The 25,646-nt window shown below is 48.5% G+C and overlaps 1 protein-coding gene across 10 annotated transcripts in view; it reads right to left on the bottom strand.

The window, feature by feature from the left end:
* CEP164 (centrosomal protein 164kDa) overlaps positions 1-25,646 on the bottom strand; it is a 54,768-nt gene that overhangs the window by 23,040 nt on the left and 6,082 nt on the right. For 5 of the 10 annotated variants that reach the window (XM_010574983.1, XM_010574984.1, XM_010574979.1 and 2 more), the window contains exons 2-13: positions 23,863-23,956; positions 23,376-23,487; positions 22,792-22,987; positions 16,764-16,922; positions 15,718-15,846; positions 15,246-15,323; positions 12,436-12,546; positions 9,609-10,052; positions 8,029-8,112; positions 6,623-6,706; positions 3,269-3,354; positions 1,574-1,723 (exon numbers count right to left, since the gene is read on the bottom strand). In XM_010574983.1, the coding sequence (XP_010573285.1) occupies positions 1,574-1,723; positions 3,269-3,354; positions 6,623-6,706; positions 8,029-8,112; positions 9,609-10,052; positions 12,436-12,546; positions 15,246-15,323; positions 15,718-15,846; positions 16,764-16,922; positions 22,792-22,987; positions 23,376-23,487; positions 23,863-23,944 (1,715 nt within the window). In that variant the 5' untranslated portion in view covers positions 23,945-23,956. Of the gene's footprint in view, positions 1-1,573; positions 1,724-3,268; positions 3,355-6,622; positions 6,707-8,028; positions 8,113-9,608; positions 10,053-12,435; positions 12,547-15,245; positions 15,324-15,717; positions 15,847-16,763; positions 16,923-22,791; positions 22,988-23,375; positions 23,488-23,862; positions 23,957-24,512; positions 24,657-25,646 lie in introns of those variants that run through there. The other 5 variants (XM_010574980.1, XM_010574985.1, XM_010574986.1 and 2 more) reach the window with 5 other exon arrangements.

Below are 25,646 nucleotides of genomic sequence, written 5' to 3'. Positions count from 1 at the left end.
ATTAAACCTAGCCCTAGCAGCACTCATGTCCTGAATAACTCATATTTTGGCCCACTAGAGCTACCCTTGTGAGGGCAACATGGGCTCACTTCACAAAGGATCGAGTAGCTATGAAACCCTGGCTTGGGCTGCCAGGCACAAAAGCAGATGCAATCAGTACCTGTTTTCAGTGCAGGAATTGGCAGCGCACTTCTGATGGACCAGGTATTTTTCTGCAATTGCAATCTAAAGTGTGCTGGGTGTTTGCCAGCTCTAGGCAACAGAAAGCCCTAAGCACTCCAAAAATTCAAACCCAATCTGTTTCTAATTAAGTTTTTTCATACAGTGAGCAGCAAAATTATAAGGTCTGAGAGAGGCTGAAGGGGAAGGAGGGGAAAACGAAGATTAGTATAGGAAAAAAAATTTTATTCTTTGCTAGTGAAAGCTGTAGCAGGAAGGTCTTGCTGTGATCTGAGACTGCTAGTGTAAGGCAGAGGGACTTCTGTTTTGCCAGGAATCGGGGAAAATACAGCCCCAGTAACAGAGCCTTAAGTCAAAAGAGAAAAGGTCACTTCCGCAGCCATTAGCAAAAAGAACAAGACAGAAAAAAAGAACAGTTGGGTTCTGGAAAAATCCCGCTTCACTAGTGCTCCCCCGTAACACTACATGCTCCAGGCCAACTGCAGAGATGCCTACAGAAGGTGTCATTTATCAGACTGCTCTGCAAAGCAATTCAGCCACGTCCACCTTTTTATCATCTTCTTCCTTTTGCCCCAGTTATTGCTTAAAAAGAGATCCAGCCAACACACACACACACTTACACAACTCAACACAATTCCTAATACAAAAAGGGAGATACTGTGCTGGTCTCCACATGAAAGATTGCTTCTCCACCACTTTGTCCCGAGAGACACGCTGCCTATTTTTTCCAATTGCATCTGCTGATCTGTCATTTGACATAGAAAGCAAAGTCAGCACAATCATTTCTACTGAGATCTTCTATCGCAGTGGTACGTATCTGCAAAGACCATCAATTTAGTACAGCAATAGTCCACTGACTTTTGCAGGGAGCTTGAGCTCCACCATCCTGTGCTCTGACCTTATTCTCTCAAAGCAACTAATGTTCCCACTGACTAAAAATGGGGTGATTTGTTGGGTTTTTGTTGTTGTCCCCATCACCCCCCCCCCCCCCCCCCAACCTCAGCACCACTCAGCAAGTGAACTCAGGAGTCTGTGAAAGCAGTTATTGAAGGAGGGTGAATGCTTAGAGCCTCATTAGCGACACTGGTAATAAGGAGGCTTTTCCAAACACAAAGCAAACAGCTCTTTCTCCATCCCAGAGAGTCCTGTGCCACAGACCCCAAGGGCTGAGCTGCTGTTCTCACCCTCCCCAGTACAGACTGTTCACTTGGCACTCTCACCAGCGAAACAGCTGCTCGGATTTGCATACGGAGATGTTCCAGCTCTGCTGTGCCCACCAAACCACATCTCCTAGTGTGCCGTCTTCACACACTAACTTCAAACACCACAAAGGGGAACAAAAGGACAAAAGCTGTTATGCTTACAATACCAGAGACTTAAATGAAGCCCTTACGCTTTCTGCGGGACAGCAAGCTCCTCCAAATTGATTAGGTTATCCAGCAATCCCTCCTCCAGCTCCTGGGCCACAGCCTCCTCCCGACTGGGATTTTCTAAAGCAAAACACTTCTCTTCTGGCATTTCACAAGCACTTTGATCCCTCTCACTTGGCAGCACAAAAGAGGTAACAGAAGACCAGATTAGCACAGATCAGAGTCTACTGGCTGCTGCAGGTAGACAAGACAGGGGAAGATGGGATGCACGGCTGACTTAAATGGGCACCAAACCATGCCTGCCAACAGGACCTGTTTGTCCAACATGGGGCTGCCAAAGGCACAGCAAAGCTCCAAACCATTCCCACCACCTCAAGGTCCGCCAGACTAACAGGCAGCAAAGGATTTAATGAGTGTCAGTCTCAAAATGCTGAATCCCATCCCTGGATTATTCCCCCCTCTTTCCAGGCCCTTAGAGAATTTCCCTAAGATAAGTCAAGCCCTACTAGCAATACTCACACTGTTGTCCAAATTACAGATGGAAATATTGGCAGGCATGTTTACATCTACAGTCCTACTTCACCTGGGAAGTACAGAGAAGAGAGACAAGGCAAGCACGAGCTAGCTTTAGAGGCAGAGAGAAAGAAAGGATGCACAGCTGGGAAGCAGGTACCAAGTGATAAGGAGACAACTCTTGCAGGAGGAACATGTTTTCGGGGACCTTCTCATGAACAGCTCCTCTAAGAGCCACACTGCAAGTCTAAAGTGTCTGCAGCCAGTCATTAAGATGGACTGCAGCTGCTTCTGTTCACAAGTTTTCCTGGCACAGGCAACAGCTTCTTGGTTCCTAGTGCCCCAGAGTATATGTAACTCTGTGCAGAGGCTAAGAGTTTTGACACAATTCATCTATAAACGGCACATGCTGCAGCTCTCAAAGGAGGAGGGGAGGGGCTCACTGCTCAGCACAGTGTTTCAACTGTTTTAAACAAGTCACCACAAACAGGCTGAAAATAGCTCCTCTAGACAGTCTAGTCCTCACAGTAGCTAAGGGTCTGGAAGCCAGCATTGCTCTTGCTTACACCTGGGCAACCAGTGACTTCCTCTAGGCCACCTCTATGGAAGGAAGTGGAAGAGAACTGCTGACATTACAGCTGGACTCTCAGCCACCAGTAAGAGGTACCAGGCTGGCCCTGGGAGCCTTCAGCTACAGGCTCTGCCTAGTGAAGAGCTGGCAGCCCAGCAGGACCAGCACTGACCAAACCAGAAAGGTCCGTCACAGGGCAACTGCCAGTGGCTAAGTCTTCCATGGTTAAAACCACAGGGCACACCACACAATGTTAACAGGTTCAGACCATCTTGGCAAGAGCGTGACTTTCTCAGCCTTAGAGAAAAGTCAGATAGCTGTAAGGGAAAGAGAAGCCAGCTCCACATCTGGGGCAGTCACAAGAAAATGAAAGACAGGCAGTTTTGCTGCCTACCCAGCCAGAAGCTGAAATGAAGCTGAAATCTGCTGAGGCAGTACTAAGGAGGTGGCAGGAGAAGTGAGAGGTTTAGTGGGAAAGACCCTGTGAGAAGCTGCAGCATCTCAGGGTGTTCTACAGGGGACACCTGTACAGGTTACAGTGACTGGAGCAGAGCAGGGGCAGACAAGACAGGAAAGTCATCTGGAGCTAGAGCTGCCCATGCCTCCTTTGTTGCTCTGACTGTTTGTACCATACCTCTCAGCAGCTTTTGTTCTTTTGCTTTGCTCTTCCTCTATACTGGCTTTGCTTTGGTCTTTTTCCTCTTCTCCCAGTTCCTGAGCCTGCAGGTAAAAGCAAACAGTGTGGAGTTTGCTGGCTCCTTCACCACCAAAGCCTCTCAGGACCTTACAGTGGTTCCGCTGAAGGGCACCACTGCTCTGGTCCAGCACATCAGCACTGAACCCCAGGACCAAACGGCATCCACAGGCTGCTCCAGAATGCTCAAATGAGTGTGCCAGCTTCCTCTTCTGCAGGTAACCAAGAGTCTCAAAACAGAGGAACGCCTTGCAGAAGCAGTTCCAGCAGCACAGCTGAGAGGCCTGGGAGCTCAGCTCTCCGGGTTGTGTCAGGTTATGGTCTGGGGGTTGCTTTTTCAGTACAGAAGATGAGCTCCCTGCCAGCACTAAGCACTTTGGACACAGGTTTGGTTTTTTTCCAAAGGTCATCTCACATATCCAAGTAACACTAAACTCCCTGAAAAGCATAGGACAAAAATCTCCTAAGAGAGGAACATCACACAAAACTAAAACAACATGCTGTGGCCATAAAGCAAATGGATACATTGGCTGTGACCAAAATCACAATAGGACTCAGTCCTGCCTTACATCCTGGTTCTCAGGCAGATTGTGATGGGCAGTATACACACAGTCTCACCTACCCAGGGATTTCCGAGTATTCACTCCACAACACATCAGTCTGGGTGCTGCTGAGGAAGCCAGCCCCCTCAGTAACATACTCTGAGCAACCTCAGTTGGCTTATTTATGACATAGTAAATACTTGAAATATGAATAGCAAATATTTGAATACGAAGTAGTCAGCTGCTCCTTTTCCCACCTGCCAGGCACCTCTGTCCCCACAGCAGGCACACACAAACGTGTGCTGCGCCTTTCACCTGAGGAGGGGAAGAACTTCCCTCTTCAAGCTGTCAGCCCCACATGAGAAAGCAGCAAGGGCTCAGCCTCCCTGCTGAGGTTTCTGGTCCCCAGAAGAGTAGCCCCTTCATAAATTCTTGGGGACCACAGAAACAGCAGGTGAGCTCAGCCCTTGCCATGCAGGAGCATACCATGGAGCAAGGCCAAAATAACACAGAATTAAAACAGCAGTAATGTATGTAAATGTGCAGCAGAGCAAACAGCAGAAGGATTCCCCGCAAGTGCTGTCACCTTCCATCACATCAGCCTGGTCAGAGCTCTCCCAGGCAGCTCCCCCTCCCAGCCTCCCTCCTGCCCCGGTGTAACTAATGACTTCAATTCCCGAGAACCAAGGAGCTCGGCAAATGTTTCCTGGCTCAAAACAGGCTCTGTCACTGCTGCCTGTGAAAGGAAAGAAGCCAGACAAATAGAGAACGAGATCTTCCTGGGAATAGGGATAACCAGTCAGAGGGTAATGCTGCTGAGCCCACACATGGGGCCACTGCTGCACCCCTGCCCAACATGCCTTCACAGGAGGGTAGTCCCTCCCCAGAAGTCACAGGCTGCAGGAATCTCTGGACACATTTGAGAAGGTGAAGACAGCACCTGTCAGCAGGGAACCAGGGCTGATTTAAAGCCTTGTCTGTGAAATTACCAGAGACACTTGCCCCTCCTGTTGCCTCAGGATCCCCAGCAGTCTTCTGCACTGCTTAAATGCTAGGCTGCATCCCACAGAGGACATTTCACACGGTCACGATACAAAGGCAGTCTTGTGGACACCGGAAAGTGGGATGACACATAATAGGCCATCTCCTCCCTCTGCACAGCTCAGTTCCCAAGGGAGCTCAGCAGGAGAATCTCCACACACATCAGCTTAGATCGCACGCCTGCTTCCAGCTTCTCACCATCACCCTCAGTGCAGCAGCAGGGCCAGCAAAGCAGGATGCCAGCACTTTAAATGCCTGTTAAGTGAAGGGTGAAAGGAGCAGCCTCCCCACCGCTAGCAGAGAAGCCAGGTCTAGCAGGAAGCAGCCCACACAGCCTCTGCAAGCTACCACAGCTCCTGCCAAAACACACTAACCCAAAACCTCCAATACTGTGTGCTCATGTAGCTGACTGAGGTGGTCTTTTTTTAAAAGAGAGTTTTTTGCCAATATATTCAAAGCAAGGCAAGCTCATTACATGGAAGTAAGCACATGCCTACAACCCATAGTCACTTCAGACTAGCCTCTGTCTACAGACACAAAAGAGCAGCTGCAGTTCTGCAGGCAGCACCATTTCAAATCCACCTCTCTCCTCAAGACAGATCTGTAACAAACTCCAAACGTGGCTGCTCCAACAAGACATTTGTATGCACGGCAACTGTGCTGCAGTGAGAGGGAGAGGGGGAGAACGCAGCAGGCATATGTTTTGTTTTCTCTTCACATCTGATTATGCTCATTATTAGGCACAAGAGGACAGGTGTATTCTCCAGACAACCTTACAAACTGGATTGCTCCTCTCTGCTGGACAGGTGGCAAGTTTGCCACTTGGGGTCTCCTCCGGTGCAGCTGATCAACTCGCTTACAATCAGAGCAAGGCTGAGTAACCCCAGCTGGAGCCTGACCCCATGCGTTGCTGTGCGGCACACTTCCAGCCAACAGACTGATAAGCTGAGATGGCACGGGAGAGGGGTAGCTGAGAGGGCTCAATAGGAACGCGAGAATGAGGAAGCCAACTTGGCAACACACTGAGAAGACAAGGATAAAACCTCAAGATGCACAGCAGTCTTCTTCACTCACAACTGCCTGATCATAGTTATGTCCCGGGCTAACATGGTCTAGGAAGCAGACACATGCATGCATACGTACACTCCTTCATATGCCACAGACTCACTGAAAGGAGCCTATTTTTCCCACACCCTACATGAAAGCAGGCAAGACAACCAAATGCTTAAAAATAAGCTTCCCTATACCAAAATCTGTCAGAGGGAGTTAATCTCCTTTTTTTCCCCAATTTATGCTATCGTGTTCTGTTACACAAATCCTTGCCATCTGCTTAAGAGAAAAAAAGGACAAATATACTCACAAAAGAAAAAAGTAAGATAGACTCTGCTTCCCACCATTCCCCAGGAAAGCCATTTATCTACATTTGTAGTGGGGCAGGGAAAGCATACATGTGCACTTGCATGCATGCACCCTTCACAAGCCACCTCTCCTCAAAGTTTATGTTTTGTGTAGCTACCTGCATCTCATCTCTGCAGAAAAAAACCCATGCACTAGTAGTGCTGCTCTAATCCCTGAGACTTAACACATCACTTCTGTTTGCCTCTGCGAAGCCTTTATGCCGATAGCATCACCCTGTTTCTAGTGCACCACAATACAGTATTTTACCCTGCCTGTTCACAGATTGGTCCCTGATCACATACATAGCACTTACCTTGCACGTGGGTCTGTCCAAAGCAGGAGACAGAACCCCCACATCCAGTACTTGCTCAGAAAGCCGACTCTGGAAGCCCAAGTCCTAAAGAAGAAAGCCAAAAAAGGATCAGTGTCTGATGAGCATGTGCAGGTTTTGCCAGAGATCCTGAGACTAGGCCAAAATCCTAACACAGCTTGGAATCTACACTCACCATCCCTCTGACAGCAAGCCTTTTGTAGCACTAGACATTTGAACAATTAGAAAGGTTTACAGCACGTAGGAGATGGCTACACTAAGACTCAGGCCCGTGTCCAAGCATAGGTCATAAATGTACTGCAGACAGATGGCAAGTTGAGCTTTCTCTGTTTCCCAAGGTGCAGAGGCACAGGCAGGCAAGGTGGTTTATGCAGAGCTACCTGCTGGGACAATGACAGACAGGGGTGCTCAGTAAATCAGGATTCCCTATGGGCTTGGCCCCCGGGAGCACGCAGCACAGAGGTTCCCTTCACTGATGGTCCTTGAGGAAACTCTCCTTGCAAGGCCACGCAAGGAGTACACGGTGGTATCGCAGGGTGGTGAGCTCTGTCACGCTACCTGTGTGCGCTTCCATGCCACCAAGCACAGCAGGCAGGGGTGACACACAGCACGTCCAAAGCAAGCAGATCTTCCCCCAGCCTCTACTGCTCTCATTTATGATAGTGCTGCAGATTGCCAGAGATTTTTCCTAAGAGTCAGCTCCTGCAAGTTGCCCACAAGCTATTCACTCTCTGAGATAATTCTCCCTCCTGGCAGAGTCTCTAGGGGTCCTTGCACTTGGCTGCACACAGGGAGCATGTGCATGTGTGCACACACATGCCCGCAAGCAAGCACTACAAAAGGTATTGTTTGAGGCTGCAGCCACTTGCCAACACACAGGCTTGTACTAACACCGATAAATAATGATATTCTCAGCCATTCGCTGGCCATGCCGCCTCTGCTCCCACTGGCAGATGGCAATGGCAGTTTCCTGCAGAGATGAAGAGATGCTGATGGGCATCCTCCCCCCTCATCTCAGGCCTACCCTCCCGCATGTTCTCCCTCTGAGACCTGCAGGAACCAGGTCTCCCGGCCATACAGACTCCCCTTAGAAAGAGCCACCGAGTCCCTTAAAGCATAGTTTTTACACTGCTTATTATTTTCCTTTTTGCAATTATCTGAGTACCACCCCAGCTTTAAGTGACCTACTTTTCCAGGGATATTACCTCATCCACAGACAGAACCTGCTAAGTGCAGGATGACATTGCTGGCCTGTGCCACAGCTGTAAGGTCATCGCTTAGCAGTTAAGGAGTCAGGCAATTGGACTGCAAGAGGTGGGCATAGCATTAATGTTCCCAGAGGAACATGAAACCCACACCCAAGGGGCAAGGAGCTTTTAGTGACTCACCATAGGCCGAATCAGCTCACAGTCTGAGTGGTCAGAGACTTGCAAGTCGTCCCCACAGTCACTGGTCTTGGATGCCTTTGAAAGCTAAGAGGAGATATGCATTACAGCCTGTACACATCTTACCCCTGCAGCTTCACCTAGGTGTTTCCAACAAGATGACAACTGATACTGGGAAGACAAATCTGGCCTCTCTATAATGTAGGGAAGAAAAGGTGACTGAACATCACAGGAAAGACAACACTAAGGGTGTGACCCACAAGACAAGCACAAAACACCACTTCACAGGAGGGCAGGGGCAGGAGATGGGACCAGGGAGGTCAAAGAAGTGCTCTTCAAATATCCCTGATAAAAGGCACTTGCTTACTGTCCTCTGTCCCTTCTGCAAGGATCTCTGCAGCTCTTGGAACCCCCCAGCCCACCACACAGAACAGCACCATGGTCTTAAAGGGACTTTAAAAGCACACCTTGCCATGCCTAACCACAGCAAGGACTCCTATGTTCCCAGCCATCCTGAAACAGTACATAACTATTCAACATGAACACCCATGGAGCCCTGCTGACTTCAGCAGAACCACCCAGATGCGTAAAGCATGCAGGTGTTTGTAAAAGCAAAGCTTTCGACGTCAAGTTCTTCAGGACAGAGCATGTTTTCCAAGCTCAGTTTTACAGCTTATCCTTTCTTAAAGGCACTACACATCAATAGAACTAGAAAAATCATCCAAATCAGCAGGAAGGAAGCTAGGTTGGAAAGAGAGAGTTTATCAGATCTCATATTCTAACATTTCCAGAAGACACTGAAGAAGAGTGGATAGCATGCATCTGTCTGGCACCCCAGTTGCAGGAGCCAGGCCATGAACCCATCTGCACCTTGTGACAGTTAATGGTTCTTCTACTGCCAGAGACTGCACAATCAAATACCCAGGTTCAGCTGACTGCAGTCAGCTGTTGGGCCAGTCCTCCTCCCAGAGAGTGCTAGAAAAGCCATGGGCAGACTGGAAGGTACTACGTTCGGCAGACCAGAGCTACAGCTCCGGTGCCAGCCCTGAGGTACCGTCCTTCCCCACTCTGACCTCACACCTCCCCATCGCGTCCTTCCGCAGAGCTGCGGATATCGCAGCTGGCAGCTCACTTTACACTTTTGCCCCATCTCTGCATAAGCTGAGAAAAACAACAGAAGGAGAGAAACAAAGCAGCATGGACAGCTGGGCTTGGTGTGAACTTCATTATAAAACCTGCTTGCTTAGTACAGATGGCAGCACTGAAAGCCGAGACTTATTTCTCCTCCAAGACTCAAAACACGCGTCACAGTTCAGGGTTTTTGCCTGTCGGTTGCTTTGGACAGCACTTTGTGTATGCTTAAAAGAACGATTTCCTTGCTCCATACTAAAGATGCCAATCTGGGAACTCAGAGCACTTGTGCCCCCCCAGGAACACCCTGCTGATTAGGAAGGCACTTACACTGACTTACAGAAAACAAGTAAGCACTCGAAAAGCTTTCCTGAATAAGGGCTTTACAAACCAATGGGAACAGCCACAGCAGCTTCCACACCAAACCCAACCCATGCAGGCAGGTCTCTTACTTTGCCAGCATCCAGCCTGCTGTCTGTTTTCAGATCAGCTGCTGCTTCTTCCCTCATTTCGTTCACGATCTTTTCACCAACAGACACGGTGTCAACAGTAGCAGCCAGACTTGCCAGCTGATCTGCCTCAGCAGCTTCAGCAGCTGGAGATGCAACTCTAGGTTGCCCAGCACCACTGGGCACATCTGTCCCTGCTGCACTCCTTTCCCCCAGAGATCGGGGCAGCTCATCAGCTGCAGAGATGTCACCTTCTACTTCAGCATCTTGCTTGCCCAGTAGTTCATTCCCACCAAGTTTCCCATCGGACTCCTCCTTGTTCTGGCCAGACAGGCTACTGTCAGCATCTCCAGGAAGGACTTGAACTGGAGTCGGAGGGCACACAGCATCAGAATCCAAGGAAGACTCTTGCCCTTCTTCAGCATGTCTTGATTTTAAAGACTCCTTCTAGGCAGCAAGTCAAACACAATTATAGCTACAATGTCCTTTTCCTCCTCTCTGGGAGGATGCAGGGGTCAGAAATAGCACGGGTTGTCCTACAGCAAGCAGCAAAATTGCAAAGCTTTGGGTGACTTCAAGACCAGTTTGATTTCTTTTCATACAGTCCCTTTCAAAGGGAAGGAACTTCATTAAGGTAAATATACTCACTTCTTGGGCTCAGACTTTTTTTTTTCAATCTGTTGCTTTTTTTATTCACAGGGTCTCAGTGGATAAGAGTTAGCAGTGGCTGCTGCAAAGCCCATCAGCCCCTGGGAGCGCCCTACATGCTCTGCATTAGGCCCATTTATGCTTCCACATTGGATCTGTTCCGTGAGAGGGAAATTTGCAAGATACTAATACTGGACATTTAACTTCTGCCTGAAATTATAAGCAGAGGCAAGCAGGCAGGATGCAATCATCCACATTCTGGCAGGATGAACTTGAGGGTGGGCACCAATTTAAGCCACTGCTCTGAGCTTAGAACAGGATGGTGACTAGCTAACACAATAGACTGAGAAATGGCAGAACCCACAGGCCTTGGGAAAAAACAATCCTGAAATAAAGCTTAGTCACCCAAAGGTTCAGCTGCCTCTCCCAGCAGTGGGGAGGCCCACAAAACTCACAATAAAAAGTGCGATAGCCAGGAGGAAGCAGGAAGAGGTTCCCTCATCAGTATGCAAACAAAACTGCTAGCACGTCCTACTTTCTCACTGTTTTATTAATGCTGTGGTGTCTTGTCAAACATTAGCTGCATCCTGTGTACAGCATGTACCATACACAGACCGCATATTTTAACGATGTATTTTTATCAAAGTGCAACTGGAATGCTGTCAGCTTTAAACCCGGAGCTGCAGCAAACTGAAAGAATGTCTCCTAGCACGTCATTTGTCTGAGAGACCTTCTCAGGGCTGAGAGAGCCATCCATCAGACTAGAGAGGAGGACAGAGAAATCTAATCACTGGGTACTTCCAAAAAAACCTGCAGTTCAGAGCCTCACCTGCAAGCTGCTGAGTAATAAATGAAAGCTTATGCCCCCTTTCCAGTTCAGTGCCTGGTTAGCAGAGGTTCACAAACATGCTGCTGAATCACTAGCCAGCCACATGAGGCTCTGCAAAGGCCTTGATAACACCTTTATTCCAGAACCCAGAAAAACGTGTGCAAGTACCATTTCTGTAGTGTTACTCCAGTGAAGGAGTCCTCATTATGCTTCCTTTTATCTGGGGACTAGAGTGTCTGGAAAGTTGTGTGTCCTTTTGGACAGGCTTGCTTTAGAGTTTTCCTGAGGACCTCTCTCCAGGACATCTGACAGTGCTCAAGAAAACACATGCCAAATGAGACCAATCGGGATTCTTATGCTTGGAAAGAGTACACAGATATTTCCCTTCAAGGAGCAGACACACCACAACAGAATATACCGACGTATCCAATAATATTGTGCACACAAAAAGATTTCTCTCCAGGCAAGTTTACCTCAGTTACTAAAATATCCCAGAAGAATTTCTTTAGCTGGTAGAATCATATTTTAAGGACAGATACAGACAAAACTTCTGTTAACTTTACACCTTCACAATCACAAATGCAATTGTCCAGAAGAGGGAACCATGCCAATCAAGAACACAGGTAGAAGAGGAGGGAGGTTTTCCTTGTGCAAAAACAGGCTATGGATTTCAGAGCTACGACAATTCAGTCAGGTTATAATTAGCTTTAGCTGATCTTTTCACAAGCTGTAACACATTTTACCTGCAGCTGAACGACACTAACTGATGTGAAATGTCTGCCTATCAAATCATTACTTCCAGACTTCCGGCACTCAGCATAAGTCTGGAGAAAAGCACATCGATACCAACAGGATCAGGTTTTGGAAAGGCATCTCATCCAGAGATGAACGATCAGGCTGAACAGCAGCCACCACAACTGAATACTACTCATCTCAAGAAACAGGATGACTACATCACCTCTTTGGACTTTAACGTGTTGAACGTGAGAGATGACAACAAAAAATTTCACATTCTTCCTACCTCTAAAAGGAAAAAAAAAGGGAAAAAATCTAATACTGCATACAGAATGCCTTTGAAAGGTGACGTGCTCCCCCCTGGCTCCCTGATTTCAGGCTCTTCTCGGGCACAGAAGTACAGAGAGAGGGTTAGGTTTGCCAGACCTCATCTGAGTAGCATTTGTCCTTGGTTTTTAAGTTTACACCTCTCTCCACGTATGCAATACTTTAACCAGCAAAAGAAACAAACCAAGCAACTATCAGAGCCACACCACAACACTAGAAGCTGCCTACTGCATGCAAAGCTTCAGTGACACCATGCAAGCAGGACCGTGATGTCAGAGCACCACTCATCACCTCTCGCAGGCTGCCAGCCTCCTCTGCAGGACTCCTTCGGTGCTCAAGGTCAGCTTCAGCAACATCAGCTAACTGGCTGCCACAGTTTTCCTCCTCTGCTTTGCTGTTTTCCTGGCAAGGTGGGGTAACACATCCACTAGCAAAAGTCCTCACATCACCTTTGCAAGCTGATTGGGTCACCCATCTGTGACAGGTCATCGCCCTACGTATCACCCCCTGCAGGCACCCCTGGAGCAGAAAGCTCTCCAGCTGAACAGCTTTCCAGCCTCTGCTCAGGAGCTCACAGGCCCACATTCCCAAACATCAAACTGTTTCTGCTCTGCATGCTTTGCTGCTACTGCTTTTCCTGCTGGCCGGCTCAATGAACTTGCTGTTCTACCAGACTCTTCCCAACTCAGGGCTCCCTGTGAGCCATGGCGCACTACAGCACTCCTCAGCCATGCTTCCCCAGCATGGGAGCAAGCAAGGCTATGACCACAGCAACCATTCATCCCCATTTACCAGTCATCCCTGCGCTATTTTATAGATGTCTTTGTTTCCTGGGAACCAGGAGCACTGCTTCCTCCACAGACATCTCCGCAGTAACACACAAGCTGTATTGCGCAATGTTTATTTACAGCAACAGCTCCCTTTCACACATCTCCATCTGGTAAAGAAGCCTTGCATGGTAATTTCCCACCACACAAAAGACCCCCTTGACTCCCAGTGTTTACCCAGAGATTGACCTGGGCAGAAGGCAGAGTACTAAACCTCCCAAGCTGCAAGTGCTGCATCAGGGGATCACTTCTGCTGCCATGGGACCCTCTCCCCAGGCACCCAGAGATGCTTCCAGACCTTTTCCTCCTCTTGCCCCTTCCAGCAGTATCCCAAAGCCCTTTTGTATTTTAGGGCAGTCTCATGTGCCTGCGGCAACTATTCCCTCACAGGAATTCAGAAGGGAAGGAAGCTGGGTTCAGGTGAGAGCTAACCTCACAAGCAGCCAAGCAAGCCAATCTGCCTAGAAGAGGCCCTCTTTCCAAGAGTACATTCTGACTACTACACATAAACCTCACATGTCAACTTCTCCAGCATCTGACTTGGGTTTTGTTTTCAGTGCCTTTTTCCCCAGTTAATTTACTCCTTGCTCCAGAAAAGCCCACTAAGGGGGGGGGGGGGTAGCATTTCTTTCCATCTCTCCTCCCTCTTTCCCAGACGCTCATGCCATCTTCAATGCAGCCTCTGCTCTTACCCAACATCCTTGCATCTCAGCAAGTCACTAAAACCCCAAGCTAATTTTCTTTGAATATAGGTATTCAACTCTGATCCACAGGCTACACAAAGCCAGTTTTTTTCAGCACTTCACCCCATTACTGCTTAGGTTTCCCCCTGTAGGGCTTGCTGTATAAATCCCTTCCTCCTCTCCGTTCTGTAAGGAAGCTGGAGAATGGCTTGGGCCACAGGCTGCGGCTCGCTCATAGGAGTGCTTTTCTACTGCCATCTCATGGAACTACAAAAGAATTATATTTTCCAGTGGGGCACTAATATCTTATCAGGACTAAGATATCACCCAACTGGGTTAACAGAGCCTGGCTGTTCGGCGGCAATGGCCATTTCATAATGGAAATGATAATAGATTCCCAAAGCCCTGCCGTGGCACTGAAATGCCAAGACATCTCTTTGTTCCTGGACACATTAACATTTCAGTGACGAATTGGGGCCTGACAGGCCGCTTGTTCTTTGGAGATGAGAGAGTCGGGCCTTTCTTTTCCACATCCACTTTAGCATAAGCCTTTGCAGTTTCTGCCCAGCACTGTGAATGGGTTCTCCAGCAAAGTACTTTACAGCTTAATTTTCGTATACTGTGAAAAGGATAAGGGAAATGCTGTAAAACACTTTAAAAAGAAATTAATTTGCCTTTCAGATACTGGAACAGAATTTTCAAAGCAGTGAGAAAGGATTAATGTCAGCACAGTTGGGCCAAATCACCAGAGCTGCTTGCAACGCACTTCCCATTGTGCCCTTGTCATCTTAAGCCTGATCACCGCTAAGAAAGCGCTGGCAGAGAGCGCACATCCACATGGAAAGCTAAATGTCTGCACAAAGCCATGTGTGTACTGAACTCGTTGCTGATGCTCCATGTCAAAGCCATGGAATTTATCAGCAGTGCAAGACAAAAGAAAACAGGTTTTAGGTGGCCATGTGTGGTCCACATGGAAGCTTCTAAGATTCTTGTGGAACTGGATGACAGTGCAAGAATGGCATTTCCAGAGTGCGTTCCCTCTCCTCTCCCCAGTGCCACCATTGCAACTTCAGCTGAGAATGAGCCTTCTTTCCACACTCACTGAAAAAAGTAATGCGGAAGCAAATGGTGCCTCTTCCTCAACAAGCCTTCCTCCCACAGCAAGAATGGTGGCACCTCTCTGATCTGAGACCCCCTCCTTTCTGCTGCTCCTTGGAAGAGCTGGCTTCCAGCTTGCCTGTCACACCTACATGGCTTTTGGCTTCTCCACTTTAGAATGAAACAAAGCTCTACCCTGTGCAAAGATGCTGTCTTCTCCAATCCCACCTACCAAACCACAAGCATTCTCCTTCAAGCACAAACTTGCCTTTGATACCCACACCACTGTCCCCTGTGGACCACATCTGGCTTCTCAGACACTCCCCCCAGCCCTTCCTCTCCATCAGTCTGCTCCAGGTTGTTCCTGCTTGTAAGTGATACGCGAAACTCGCCCCTTTGGCACAACTCCTGCACTCTCACTCCCCAGCCCAGGCACTGGCTGGGCAGTGCCACAGCTCCTCTTCTGCCCGTCTCGCATCACCCACATTCTTACCTCAGAGTCAAAGCTGCCTCCCAGGGCGCTGACATCCACATGCAGGTTTTTGAACAGTCTTGCTGTCCCATGGAGACTCTAAAGGTATTAAAAAAGGAGATGACCAACACTGAGTTCTGACCCCTGCAATCCCACAGGCCACACAGGAGGAACTGGGGGGTCCTAATCAGTGAAATACAGCAGCAGACCTATAGCAATATGCCAAGGCAATAAGCCCATAGCCAATTCGTTTTGGAAATACATCGTGGCAGACACTGATTTATAGGGAGTACAAGGAGAAAACAGGATTAGATACTTTTTGGTGATCAAAAAAACACAGAGGAAGTGCAGCACAAATTAAGGCCCAGAATTAAATGGAACAGCCGCAGGCCATCATCAGCCGTTACCAACAGAGCATCACAGTTTTTCATTCCTTCAGGGTTCATGCACTACAGTTACCAACACGCATTAAGAGCTGAGGCACACAACCTACCTCATTCTCGCTTTCTCCCTCTTCGTTTCTCCCTTTATCTGGAGCCACCGTGTTCAAGGAACTCTTCTCTTCACAGACCAAGCCCAGCAACTTCTTGGTCTGGCTTATGGGTTTACAGGTCTCTGCAGGCTGTCAAGTCAGAAAAAAGGGGAAGCAAGAGGACAGCTGAAGTGAAAGGGGAGATACAAACCCACTGAGACACTGGCCAGCAGCAGGAAAGCTGCTCAGTTCTGAGAAGGTGCTCAGGATTACACTGCTACCCTTGTTCTGGTAGAGCCACGTCCAGGTGGGAGATGTATTCTTTATGAGGCACACTTTCCCTTACACCAAAGGGGCTCCTGTCCTTGAGAAGCACATCTGCAAAACCTGCTTGTGCCTAAAACACTGATTCAGCCAAGAACATAATAAAACAAGATGTTTGAAATGGCCAGTGACAAGACTTAACTCAGCAAGAAGAAAACATTCAGTGGAGGTGTTGATTTGTATGATGTTTTGCAGATATATTGTTTTGTTTTCCTTTAAAAGATCAATTCGTTACCACTTAACACATCTGTTCTGTTGACCCAAAGGTAACATTTGGTAAATAATCATTCAACATGATTGTCAGTCTTGCATTCATCCAGAAAATTGTTCTTTTAATTTTTTTATTCTCAGCAAATAGTTGGGTGAAAACATTATTTATTAGATTCCATTATCTGTAGTGTATGTCATGCTTCATTTGGACACAAATCAAAGTTCTACTAAAATGAACTTAACAGACTTTTTCCCCCAACAGTAACTGAAACAATTCTTTCTTTAAATCTGCTACACATAACAGAAGAAAGCTCACCACAAGTTTAGCACTGGGCTCCCTAGAAATAGCAAAAGAAAAAAAAATATAGTGAAAGACAGAGTAGGAAAGTGGTTTTTTTAACAGACAAAAAAGTATTTCAAAACTGACAAGAGATCACCAATATCGTCATTTAAGTTTTTAAGTATCACCATGCCTGTGACCTTTTGCAGAGCGTGCTTGCCAGGGCACGTTCCCAGAGAAGACAGAGCCTTACCTGAGGCCCCACTTTGGCCACAAGACTGGAGTCCACGGAGCTCCCCACATCCGAGTTCAGCGACCCGCGAAGGATGCCAGCCGGAGACGCTGCAAGGCCACGCAGTGGAGCAAGGTTCCCCAGGGGCGCCTGGATGGGTGTTAGCAGGGTGCCTGAGGACTGGAGCATGCAGAAGGGACTCACTGAGAGGACAGCATGGGTGCACAGCTTACACTCCATATCTCAGAAAGGGAGAAAGCCCTCCCCTGTGCAAACACTGGCTGCTGATACTAAACCCACCACCACTGAAAAACTGCTTGTGAGACCCCACACCCGGCCATCACCAGCACACAAGAGATGTAAGGAATAGCTGTTTGATTTACTCACACATGTTGCCTTCCAAAGGCCCATCTGAATATGACAATTTACAGCAGCAAGGCAATTAAAAAAAATAAATGGGCATTACTCCAAAACTGATGCGAGAGAACAACAGCCACACTAGCTCACACATCTCTATGTACCCACACTCGGCACCCTCTAGGAGAGGCTCCTACCCAACATCACGCACACAAGGTAAACTGGGCAGCTTTGCCACTGTTGCCCTGCTACTCTGCACATCGTGAAACGAGTGAAGTAGAAACCACTCTGATGGCAAGAAGCCTCCTACTCTTCACAAGCTGCAACTAACACCTCTTTTTAGACCAAGATCCCGGATGCTTCTTCACCTTACACCAGTGGAAAAGTTACAGGCTGAGGAAAGCAGCTCTGCCGCAGCACATCCGTGAGAAGCTCCTGAAAGCATCTCCCCCTTTCAAAGCACTGCAAGAGCCCTGGGAGCCATCCAACATCCTCACCTCTGAGCAACACATGCTTGACATATCAAGTTATCTTCACCCAGAAATGTGACCATTCCCTTCGACTTTGTGGAATTCCCCACCCAAGTAGTCTCACCCTGCAATACGCTGCACAGGTGAAGCTAGAAGGAAAACATGCTAGGATTTCCTCTGTAGTGTGCCAGTACAGCCAAGTGCTGTTGCTTCAGCAGAGCACACATGCATTCAGAAATCACAGTTCCTGTACTCTGTACCCACACAAGATTACAGACCGAGAACAGAGTTAATTCGCTCGCACGCTGAGGGATGGGGAGAGGGAAGTGAATACGCACTGATCCTTCTTCCACCTAGTCACTGCCACAGCAACAGTAACAAAATAAATCACACGTGCTCAGCTTAACTAATTGTTTTCTACAGATGGCCATTAGCTACATGTATGGAACAGAGGATGTTAGCTGTCCTTCAGCAAAGACAAACACACTTCCATGGGGCTAATTAAAACTTTCAGGATAATCTGCAGTTTATCTGATATTTATAGTCATAGTTCTTATCAGCTAACTGAGCACTACCACATGCTGGTAATTAGAAACCTGAGCTAGCGATTTGGTGGAGCCGCAGCTGGGTACTAGCAACAGTAGAGCCAAGCAATTCATTAACATTACACACAGTGACCTTTCAGCTCTTTTTGTTGTTTTGGGGTTTTTTTGTTCAGAACAGGAGATTTGGTAAGTTCTTATTAAATTGAGGCAATTACTCATGGATGAAGACAAGCCAACCTGGAACATTCTTCCCAGTGAAGGGCAGGATCCTGCTACAGACAACAGAGAGAAAGAGTTTGGGCAAAATAGCACAAAATGGTCCAGCTATTCACAGGGGAAGAAGGAGAAAATCCCATTTATAGATGGGCCCGTCACACCTGTAAGCTGCCTCAGTGTCCTAAGACCACAGTGGCAGCAGTCCAAGGACTAAATTGTGCTCAGACAAGTCATTACTGCACCCACATGCAAAACAACAGTCCATAACCAGTGGGAATAATCTTTCTCTTGTTTGAGAAAGCTAATTCATTCAAACTTTTTCCTGTTTTTCTTTCATTTAAGAGCGAAGAGATTCCATTTGTCAAGCTACTGGACATGGATGCAGCAGAGCTGGCTGTGACTTATGGTTTCTGTATCACCATAACCAACTCAATCGCTCTGAGACTCGAGATTCAGCAAGCAAAATTAAGCTAAAAATAGAATCATAGAATCATTTAGGTTGGAAAAGACCTTCAAGATCATCAAGTCCAACCATTAACCATGCCCACTAAACCATGTCCTGAAGCACCCTGTCCACTCGCTTTTTGAATGTCTCCAGGGATGGTGACTCAACCACTTCCCTGGGCAGCCCATTCCAATGTTTGACAACCCTCTCAGTAAAAAAATTTTTCCTAATATCTAACCTAAATCTCCCTTGCCTCAACTTGAGGCCATTTCCTCTTGTCCTATCTCCAGCCACCTGACAGAAGAGACCAACACCCACCTCACTACAACCCCCTTTCAGGTAGTTGTAGAGAGCGATAAGGTCTCCCCTCAGCCTCCTCTTTTCCAGACTAAACAGCCCCAGTTCCCTCAGCCGCTCCTTGTAAGACTTGTGCTCCAGACCCCTCACCAACTTGGTTGCCCTCCTCTTAACACGCTCCAGCAACTCAATGTCTTTCCTGTAGTGAGGGGCCCAAAACTGAACACAGTACTCGAGGTGCGGCCTCACCAGTGCCGAGTACAAGGGAACAACCACCTCCCTGTTTCTGCTGGCCACACTATTTCTGATACAGGCTAGGATGTGATCGGCCTTCTCGGCCACCTGGGCACACTGCTGGCTCATATTCAGCCAGCTGTCAACCAGCACCCCCAGGTCTTTCTCTGCCGTGCAGCTTTCCAGCCACTCTTCCCGAAGCCTGTAGCGCTGCATGGGGTTGCCATGATCGAAGTGAAGGACCCGGCACTTGGCCTTATTGAACTTCATACAATTGGCCTCAGCCCATTGATCCAGCCTGTCCAGATCTCCTTGTAGAGCCTCCCTACCCTCAAGCAGATCAACCCTGCCTCCCAACTTGTTGTCGTCTGCAAACTTGCTGAGGGTGCACTCAATCCCCTCATCCAAATCATCAATAAAGATATTAAACAGAACAGGGCCCAACACCGAGCCCTGGGGAACAGCACTTGTGACCTGCTGCCAACTGGATTTCACCCCATTCACCACTACCCTCCGGGCTCGGCCATCCAGCCAGTTTTTCACCCAGTGAAGAGTGCACTTATCCAGGCCACGAGACGCCAGTTTCTCAAGGAGTATACCATGAGAGACAGTGTCAAAGGCCTTGCTGAAGTCGAGGTAGATAATATCCACAGCCTTTCCCTCACCCACTATAATAGCTGAAATAGCTGAATAAGCCATTGCCCCTCAATTTAGATTGTGGGATCTCCAGGGAAAAGACTAACTTTGTAGCGCGCTTACTACAAAGAGTCTTAGAGCCAAAATTAAAGATGATTTTGCATTCTATGTTGCTATCCCACTTGATTTACTGCCCATCACCTGTTTTTGACTTCAGAAGGCACTTCATGTCCTTGCAAAACTAAAAAAAGGCATGAGTTGTGCAGTGTTTGCCACGCAAGGAAGATGACAAACAACGGCTTTTTCAAGCTACCCCCAAGCTTTAGGAAAGCCACTATAACTAATGCCACATCTGCTTCCGTGACCTCCAACAGGAAGTTTTTTGCCCCTTTTCTCCTGAAAATTAGCTTGGAAGCAAGTTTTCACACTCCCAATTCTCCAGAAATGTTTACAACGGAAGGGCCATCACAAAGGACTTCATCCTACCTCATTCCCACCTGCTCCTTCACCAACATCTATTTTGCTGCAACTCCCCGCAGTTTCTCTGGTTTGGGTCACCGCCACTTTCACATGCTGACAGAGCCTGTTGCTCCCCTGGCACTCAACCCACACTCCAGAAGCTTGATCTGTCCTCCCATTTCCTCCCTTTGCTTCTCTTTGCACTCCAGCACCATTAGACTTCTGGGCAGTGCGTTTCCCACAAAAATCCACCATAACACTGACATGGTCAGGTTCTGGTCTGTAGCACCATTTCATATCCTCAGTGCTACGCTCCCTCTCTGGCTTCTGGGCAGGACTTGGTGACTGAGCCGAGGATGACCCCAGGAGGGGACGAGACAACAGAGGCTCTTCTGCAATGGAGCATGCGTCCTTCCGTCTCCCAGACTCATGGTGCGGACAGAAGCGGTGGCTCACTCCCAGTGCCTGTGGTGCATGATCATTAAGAGAACTGCCCGAATCACTGCTAGCACACTCTGATATCAAACCACTGCCTTCGTCATTTCTCCAGCTATCTTTAGCAGCTGAAAAGACACATTTTGATGTGGGGTCCATTGCAGAATGAAGTTCCACATCAATTCCTCTACTTACACTACCCTGCTTCCAAGGGGTAGATGCATCTGTGGTATCTTGAGGGACTGTGGAGTTATGCTCTAGCATACCATTGCTACTGGCTACTTCCATCAGCTCCATCTGCTTTGAACCCTTTCTCTCAGGTCTGCCAACTGTCTCATTGCTCTTGTACACACTGATGGCTTGACCCAAAGCCTCATCTCTAACTTTCCTCTTACTTCCACTCTCAGATAACTTGCTGCGGGATCTCAGCTCTTCCTGAGCACATGGAATATCAACTGTCTCCTGCAAACCCCAGTCATATGTGAGACTGGCATCAAAAAGAGTCATTTCATTGTTCCAGCGGTAAAAGCTTTCTTCTTCTCTGGCTTGCAATATGCCTGGGCTTCTTTCCACATCCCCATCTGGTCCTGTAGATTTCTCTCTGACTGAGAGGTGATGATCAGGCTTATGGACACACCCATCACATCCTTCATCTTCTGTTTTTCTTTCAGCTCTTCACCCTCAAAAAGTAGGATTTTGTCTTCAAAGGCCTCTAGCAGAGTTTTGACATTCTGAAAGTCTTATGAATAGGATTTCTTTGACACACACAAAGGTTGCACTGGTGGCCTAACCTCTAAATCATCAGACAGCAAGTCAGAGGAGTCAAGACAAAGCTTTTCTTGCGTTTCTAAAGGCATATAGTGGTCCTGGTGGATGCCTACACCAAAGCTGCTAAAAGAGGGGTCTTCTAAAATTTTCTCCACATCATGTAAGGTCTGGCATGGTCTGCTGAGCTTGGGAGCAAGCAAGGGATGCAGTTTGTTTGGCCACGTGCCTGCAAATAGCCTCCTTGAATCACTTATGTCTGATGGTCTCCCTCTGCCTTCATCAAGGCAGCCTTCATCCCTAATCTGGCTATCTGGATCTGGCTCAGGACTCTCCTGCCCACAGGGCAGGATGGCAGAAGGCATTTGACAAAAGGATGTTGAAGGAAGAATCCCTGGCTGTGTTTCCTAAGTAGATAAATATTAGCAAATAACTAAGACATATCGCATATTACTATATACAGCCTTATCTATCTAAAGTACAGTTATATACTTAATACACAATTGATACATAAATAGGTGTGTACATTTTTGAGCACTTGCAAGTACACGTACACATAGAAAAGAAAGCGCTCAACTGAAAGCTTGAGGCTTTCTGAGTTGAAGAGGTCTATGCCTTGAGCAACAACACAAGGCACCATCTTTCCCCAAGGAGACTGATCTCACTACCAGCAAACGGAAGATAGGGATGATCTGCTGTCACTCGGGATATAAGGGGAATTCAGTTACACTTGGAGATATCAACAGCAAAGCAGACTAACCTCACATGTCTAAACCTGCATTTGCTGCCTGTATATCATAGCAACACATGCACAGACACCGCATAAACACCGTTTGTTGTCCTCTCCAAAGAAAGAAATCTTTCCAGCACTCCAGATATCTGCTGCCAAGAATAGCACCAGCATCCTTGGCTGGTACCATACCCTTCTCAGCAAGACCATCACAGGGCTGTGGCACCCCTGCTCCCAGTGGGTCCTTCTAAACCAAAACTTCCCAACTGTCATGGGTTTGTGCCCCCACTTCTGTTGTATTTTCATCAAACTCACAAACCTGCTGGACAGGATCCCTTGTCAGGGGATTGCTGTTCCAATCCCCAAGCAGCAACGGCAGAGGATCACCCTCTAGGTCACAGCCACTTGTTCATCCTCCACCCAGCCCTCCCCAGAAGCACCACAAGCAGAGCCTACTCACGGTGGGTTGCTTCAGTGACTGCTTCTCCTTCTTGTCTTTCTTTTTCTTCTTGTCTTTCTTTTTCATGCTGCCACGTGCCAGCAGTTTCTCTCGCTCCTGAATGACAAGCTCTCTGTAGTGATCATCACAGGGGTGGTCCCACATGGACTGGCCATTAGCAAAATTGAAGTAATAGATATCACCAGTGATATCTTGGCTATATGGGAAAAACAGCATGAAAAGGTGAAAGAGCACATATAAACATAGCTGCATGTACCAGGACATCTTACTGGGTCATGTGACCACCTTATGGTCAGCGAAGAGGGGTACAACGTTTCCAAGAGTCCAAAGACGCATCAGTGTGGGGAAGCAGCTCTCCCAGAGATCACTCGCATCCTTATCCAATTTCCCAAACACTCCTTCCCCTTTTTCTGCCACCCCACAAAGAGCTGAGCTCCCCCATCCATAGGAAGTACCTCTGTTGTGACATCTTCCCCCCCTCACCAGCTGGTACCCTGCTCTGCCACCAATGTGGGCAGCACCCAGCAGGGGAAGGGCAGGAGAGGCCAGGAATCTCACAGGACAGCTGCCGACAGAGCTCTCACCAGGGCTTCCACTCGGGTGGTAACGGGGCCACGATGCCCTCCCTGGCCAGCCATATCAGCTCTGGCTCCTTCTCAGGGTCAATCCCGATCTCCCGTGCAAAATCCTGGATTTCTAGGAAAACAGAAGAGGAATCCATGGAGATGGCCTACACCAGGCACTATGCAATAAAGCCAGCCTCCTCAGCTAAAGCAATGGGGACACTGGGAAATCCTGATCCCGAAACAAAGCTGCTAAAAGCTGTCAGCACGGCCCCATGTGTCAGTGAGCATGTCCTACCAGGCTGGTAAAGCTGGAAGACAGACTGCAAAACAGTATTTATCTTTGCAACCAGAAAGCTAACTTTTCAGCTCTGTCTTCTATGAAATCCCATTTATTCTAGCCTCTCCACCCATGCTCTCCCTGATTCCCGTTTTCTTAAAACGCCTCAGAGTGACCTGCATGCTTGAATCCCTTATCACTGCTCCTGGTAGGACAGGCATCAGTTACCTTGCTCACTGGGAATGTACGTCTCATCATAATCTTCTTCAAGGATGAGCTGGTCACCAATGCGCACCATAGCTCCTGCCATGGCTCCCTGCACCTGGCGGCATGAAGGAAGCAACACAAAAATCACATCGATCAACTGCACTTGGAAATAAAGCTTCCTCATCATGCAGTGCATAGCAGAGCCCCGCAGGAAACTCAGCGCCGGGGCTGCAGAGGGGAACAAGGTGCATCAGGGCTGCCCAGCATGGTGCAGATGGGAAGGGCAAAAAGCAAAAGCAGCCAGAACCGATGGATTCTGGTAAAGGTGGGAGGACACAGCTAAAAGCGCTAGGCAGCAGGCTGCAGCTCAAAGTGCATTAACAGCACAAAGGGAGGAGAAGAAATACTACATTATTTACAAGCATATTTCCCCACCTCCCCTACAAAAGGCAGGGGCTGCTAGCACTTAGTTCTGTTGTACAATTTATTAATTCACAAGGAGATTGAGCCCAGCTGCTTGGCTGGGCACAGCTGGGAGCTCTCCACTTTACAGTCCAACACCTGCCCTGAGGCCAAGGGGGAAGAAGCTGCCCTGGTCTCACCACCCACAACCCGAGCCACCCCAAAGAAAGCAATATGTGCAACAGGGCAGAGCTCTCTGCTCTGCTTACAGGGCTCTTTCACCGAGGTGCACGCAGCAAAACCAAGTCCAAGACCTTCCACACACACTTCACAGGGGGTGCAGAAACAGGGAGCAGAGCTGAAGCGGCACAGAAGTTGCAAACAGACCCCCAGCCCAGCCTTTCAAGCTTCTACAGAGAAGGTGAGCACTCCCTTCAGGCACTTTTTTGACAGGCAAAAAATAAGCTGAAATGAGAATGGAAAGAAAGGGAAAGAAAGCAAGCAGTTTTCCCAGAGCACAGCACAGCTTTTCAGGACGAGTCCCTGGGCTGAATCAGCACTGCCTAGGGACAAGGCAGCTTCTCACCTTCCCAGAGGACATTTCAGAAGCTGTAAAAGGATGCTAATATAACATGTCCCACCCCTGGAGCATTGCTTCACTATTTAACTCGAAGACTGAAGGCAACCATTTAGTCCCACCACAGCTGGGCCCTTGTGACCCATCCACCACAGGTGTGGGCCGTTCTAAGTTACCTTCCCCACCCCAAACACCCCCAGCTGTGGCTCTGCACAGCCACAGTTGGCCAGCATTAGTCTCACACAGCTGCATGGGGAGCCAGGCTAGGCCAGGCAGCCGAGCAGGCTCCCTGCAGCCACCCACATGCCAGCACCAACACAAGCAGAAGGGTGGCCATGAAGACAAGGCAGAAGCAAGGACAGGACAGTCCCTTCCAGCCCCACCACTCAATCCCAGAGGGGAACAACAAGGTCAGACCAGCTTTTACCCCAAGAGCCCCAACATGCTGGGTGCTTAAAGCACGCCCCTGCTTTCCTCATGAGATGTAAGGGCCGAGGTGCCTGCCAGGGGACAGGAGCCATCCCAGCAGCACGACCACACCAAGGATGATCGCCTGGAGTGAGATCGCCACACCACTGCCCATGGCTGAGCCTTCCCTGCCCTCCTCACCTTCCGCTGTCCTCAGGCCGCTCCCTATTTATAACCCTGACGTAAAACGAGCCTCCGCAGCAGCTTTGCAGGCAAGACGCCGTCGGGCCGCTCCCCCTCACCCCTTACCCAAGCAGCCGGACGCGGGCAACCGACCCGAGGCCTTCCCTTCTTCTTTCCCACCGCCGCAGCCTTGCTTCAACCCCTTGGCCTCGCCCCGCTCGCTCTTCTCCCCACC

The sequence above is a fragment of the Haliaeetus leucocephalus genome, unplaced genomic scaffold (genome assembly GCF_000737465.1).
Source record: "Haliaeetus leucocephalus isolate CR32 unplaced genomic scaffold, Haliaeetus_leucocephalus-4.0 Scaffold450, whole genome shotgun sequence".
NCBI lineage: Eukaryota > Metazoa > Chordata > Aves > Accipitriformes > Accipitridae > Haliaeetus > Haliaeetus leucocephalus.
This window is presented reverse-complemented; position numbering and strand designations above follow the sequence as displayed.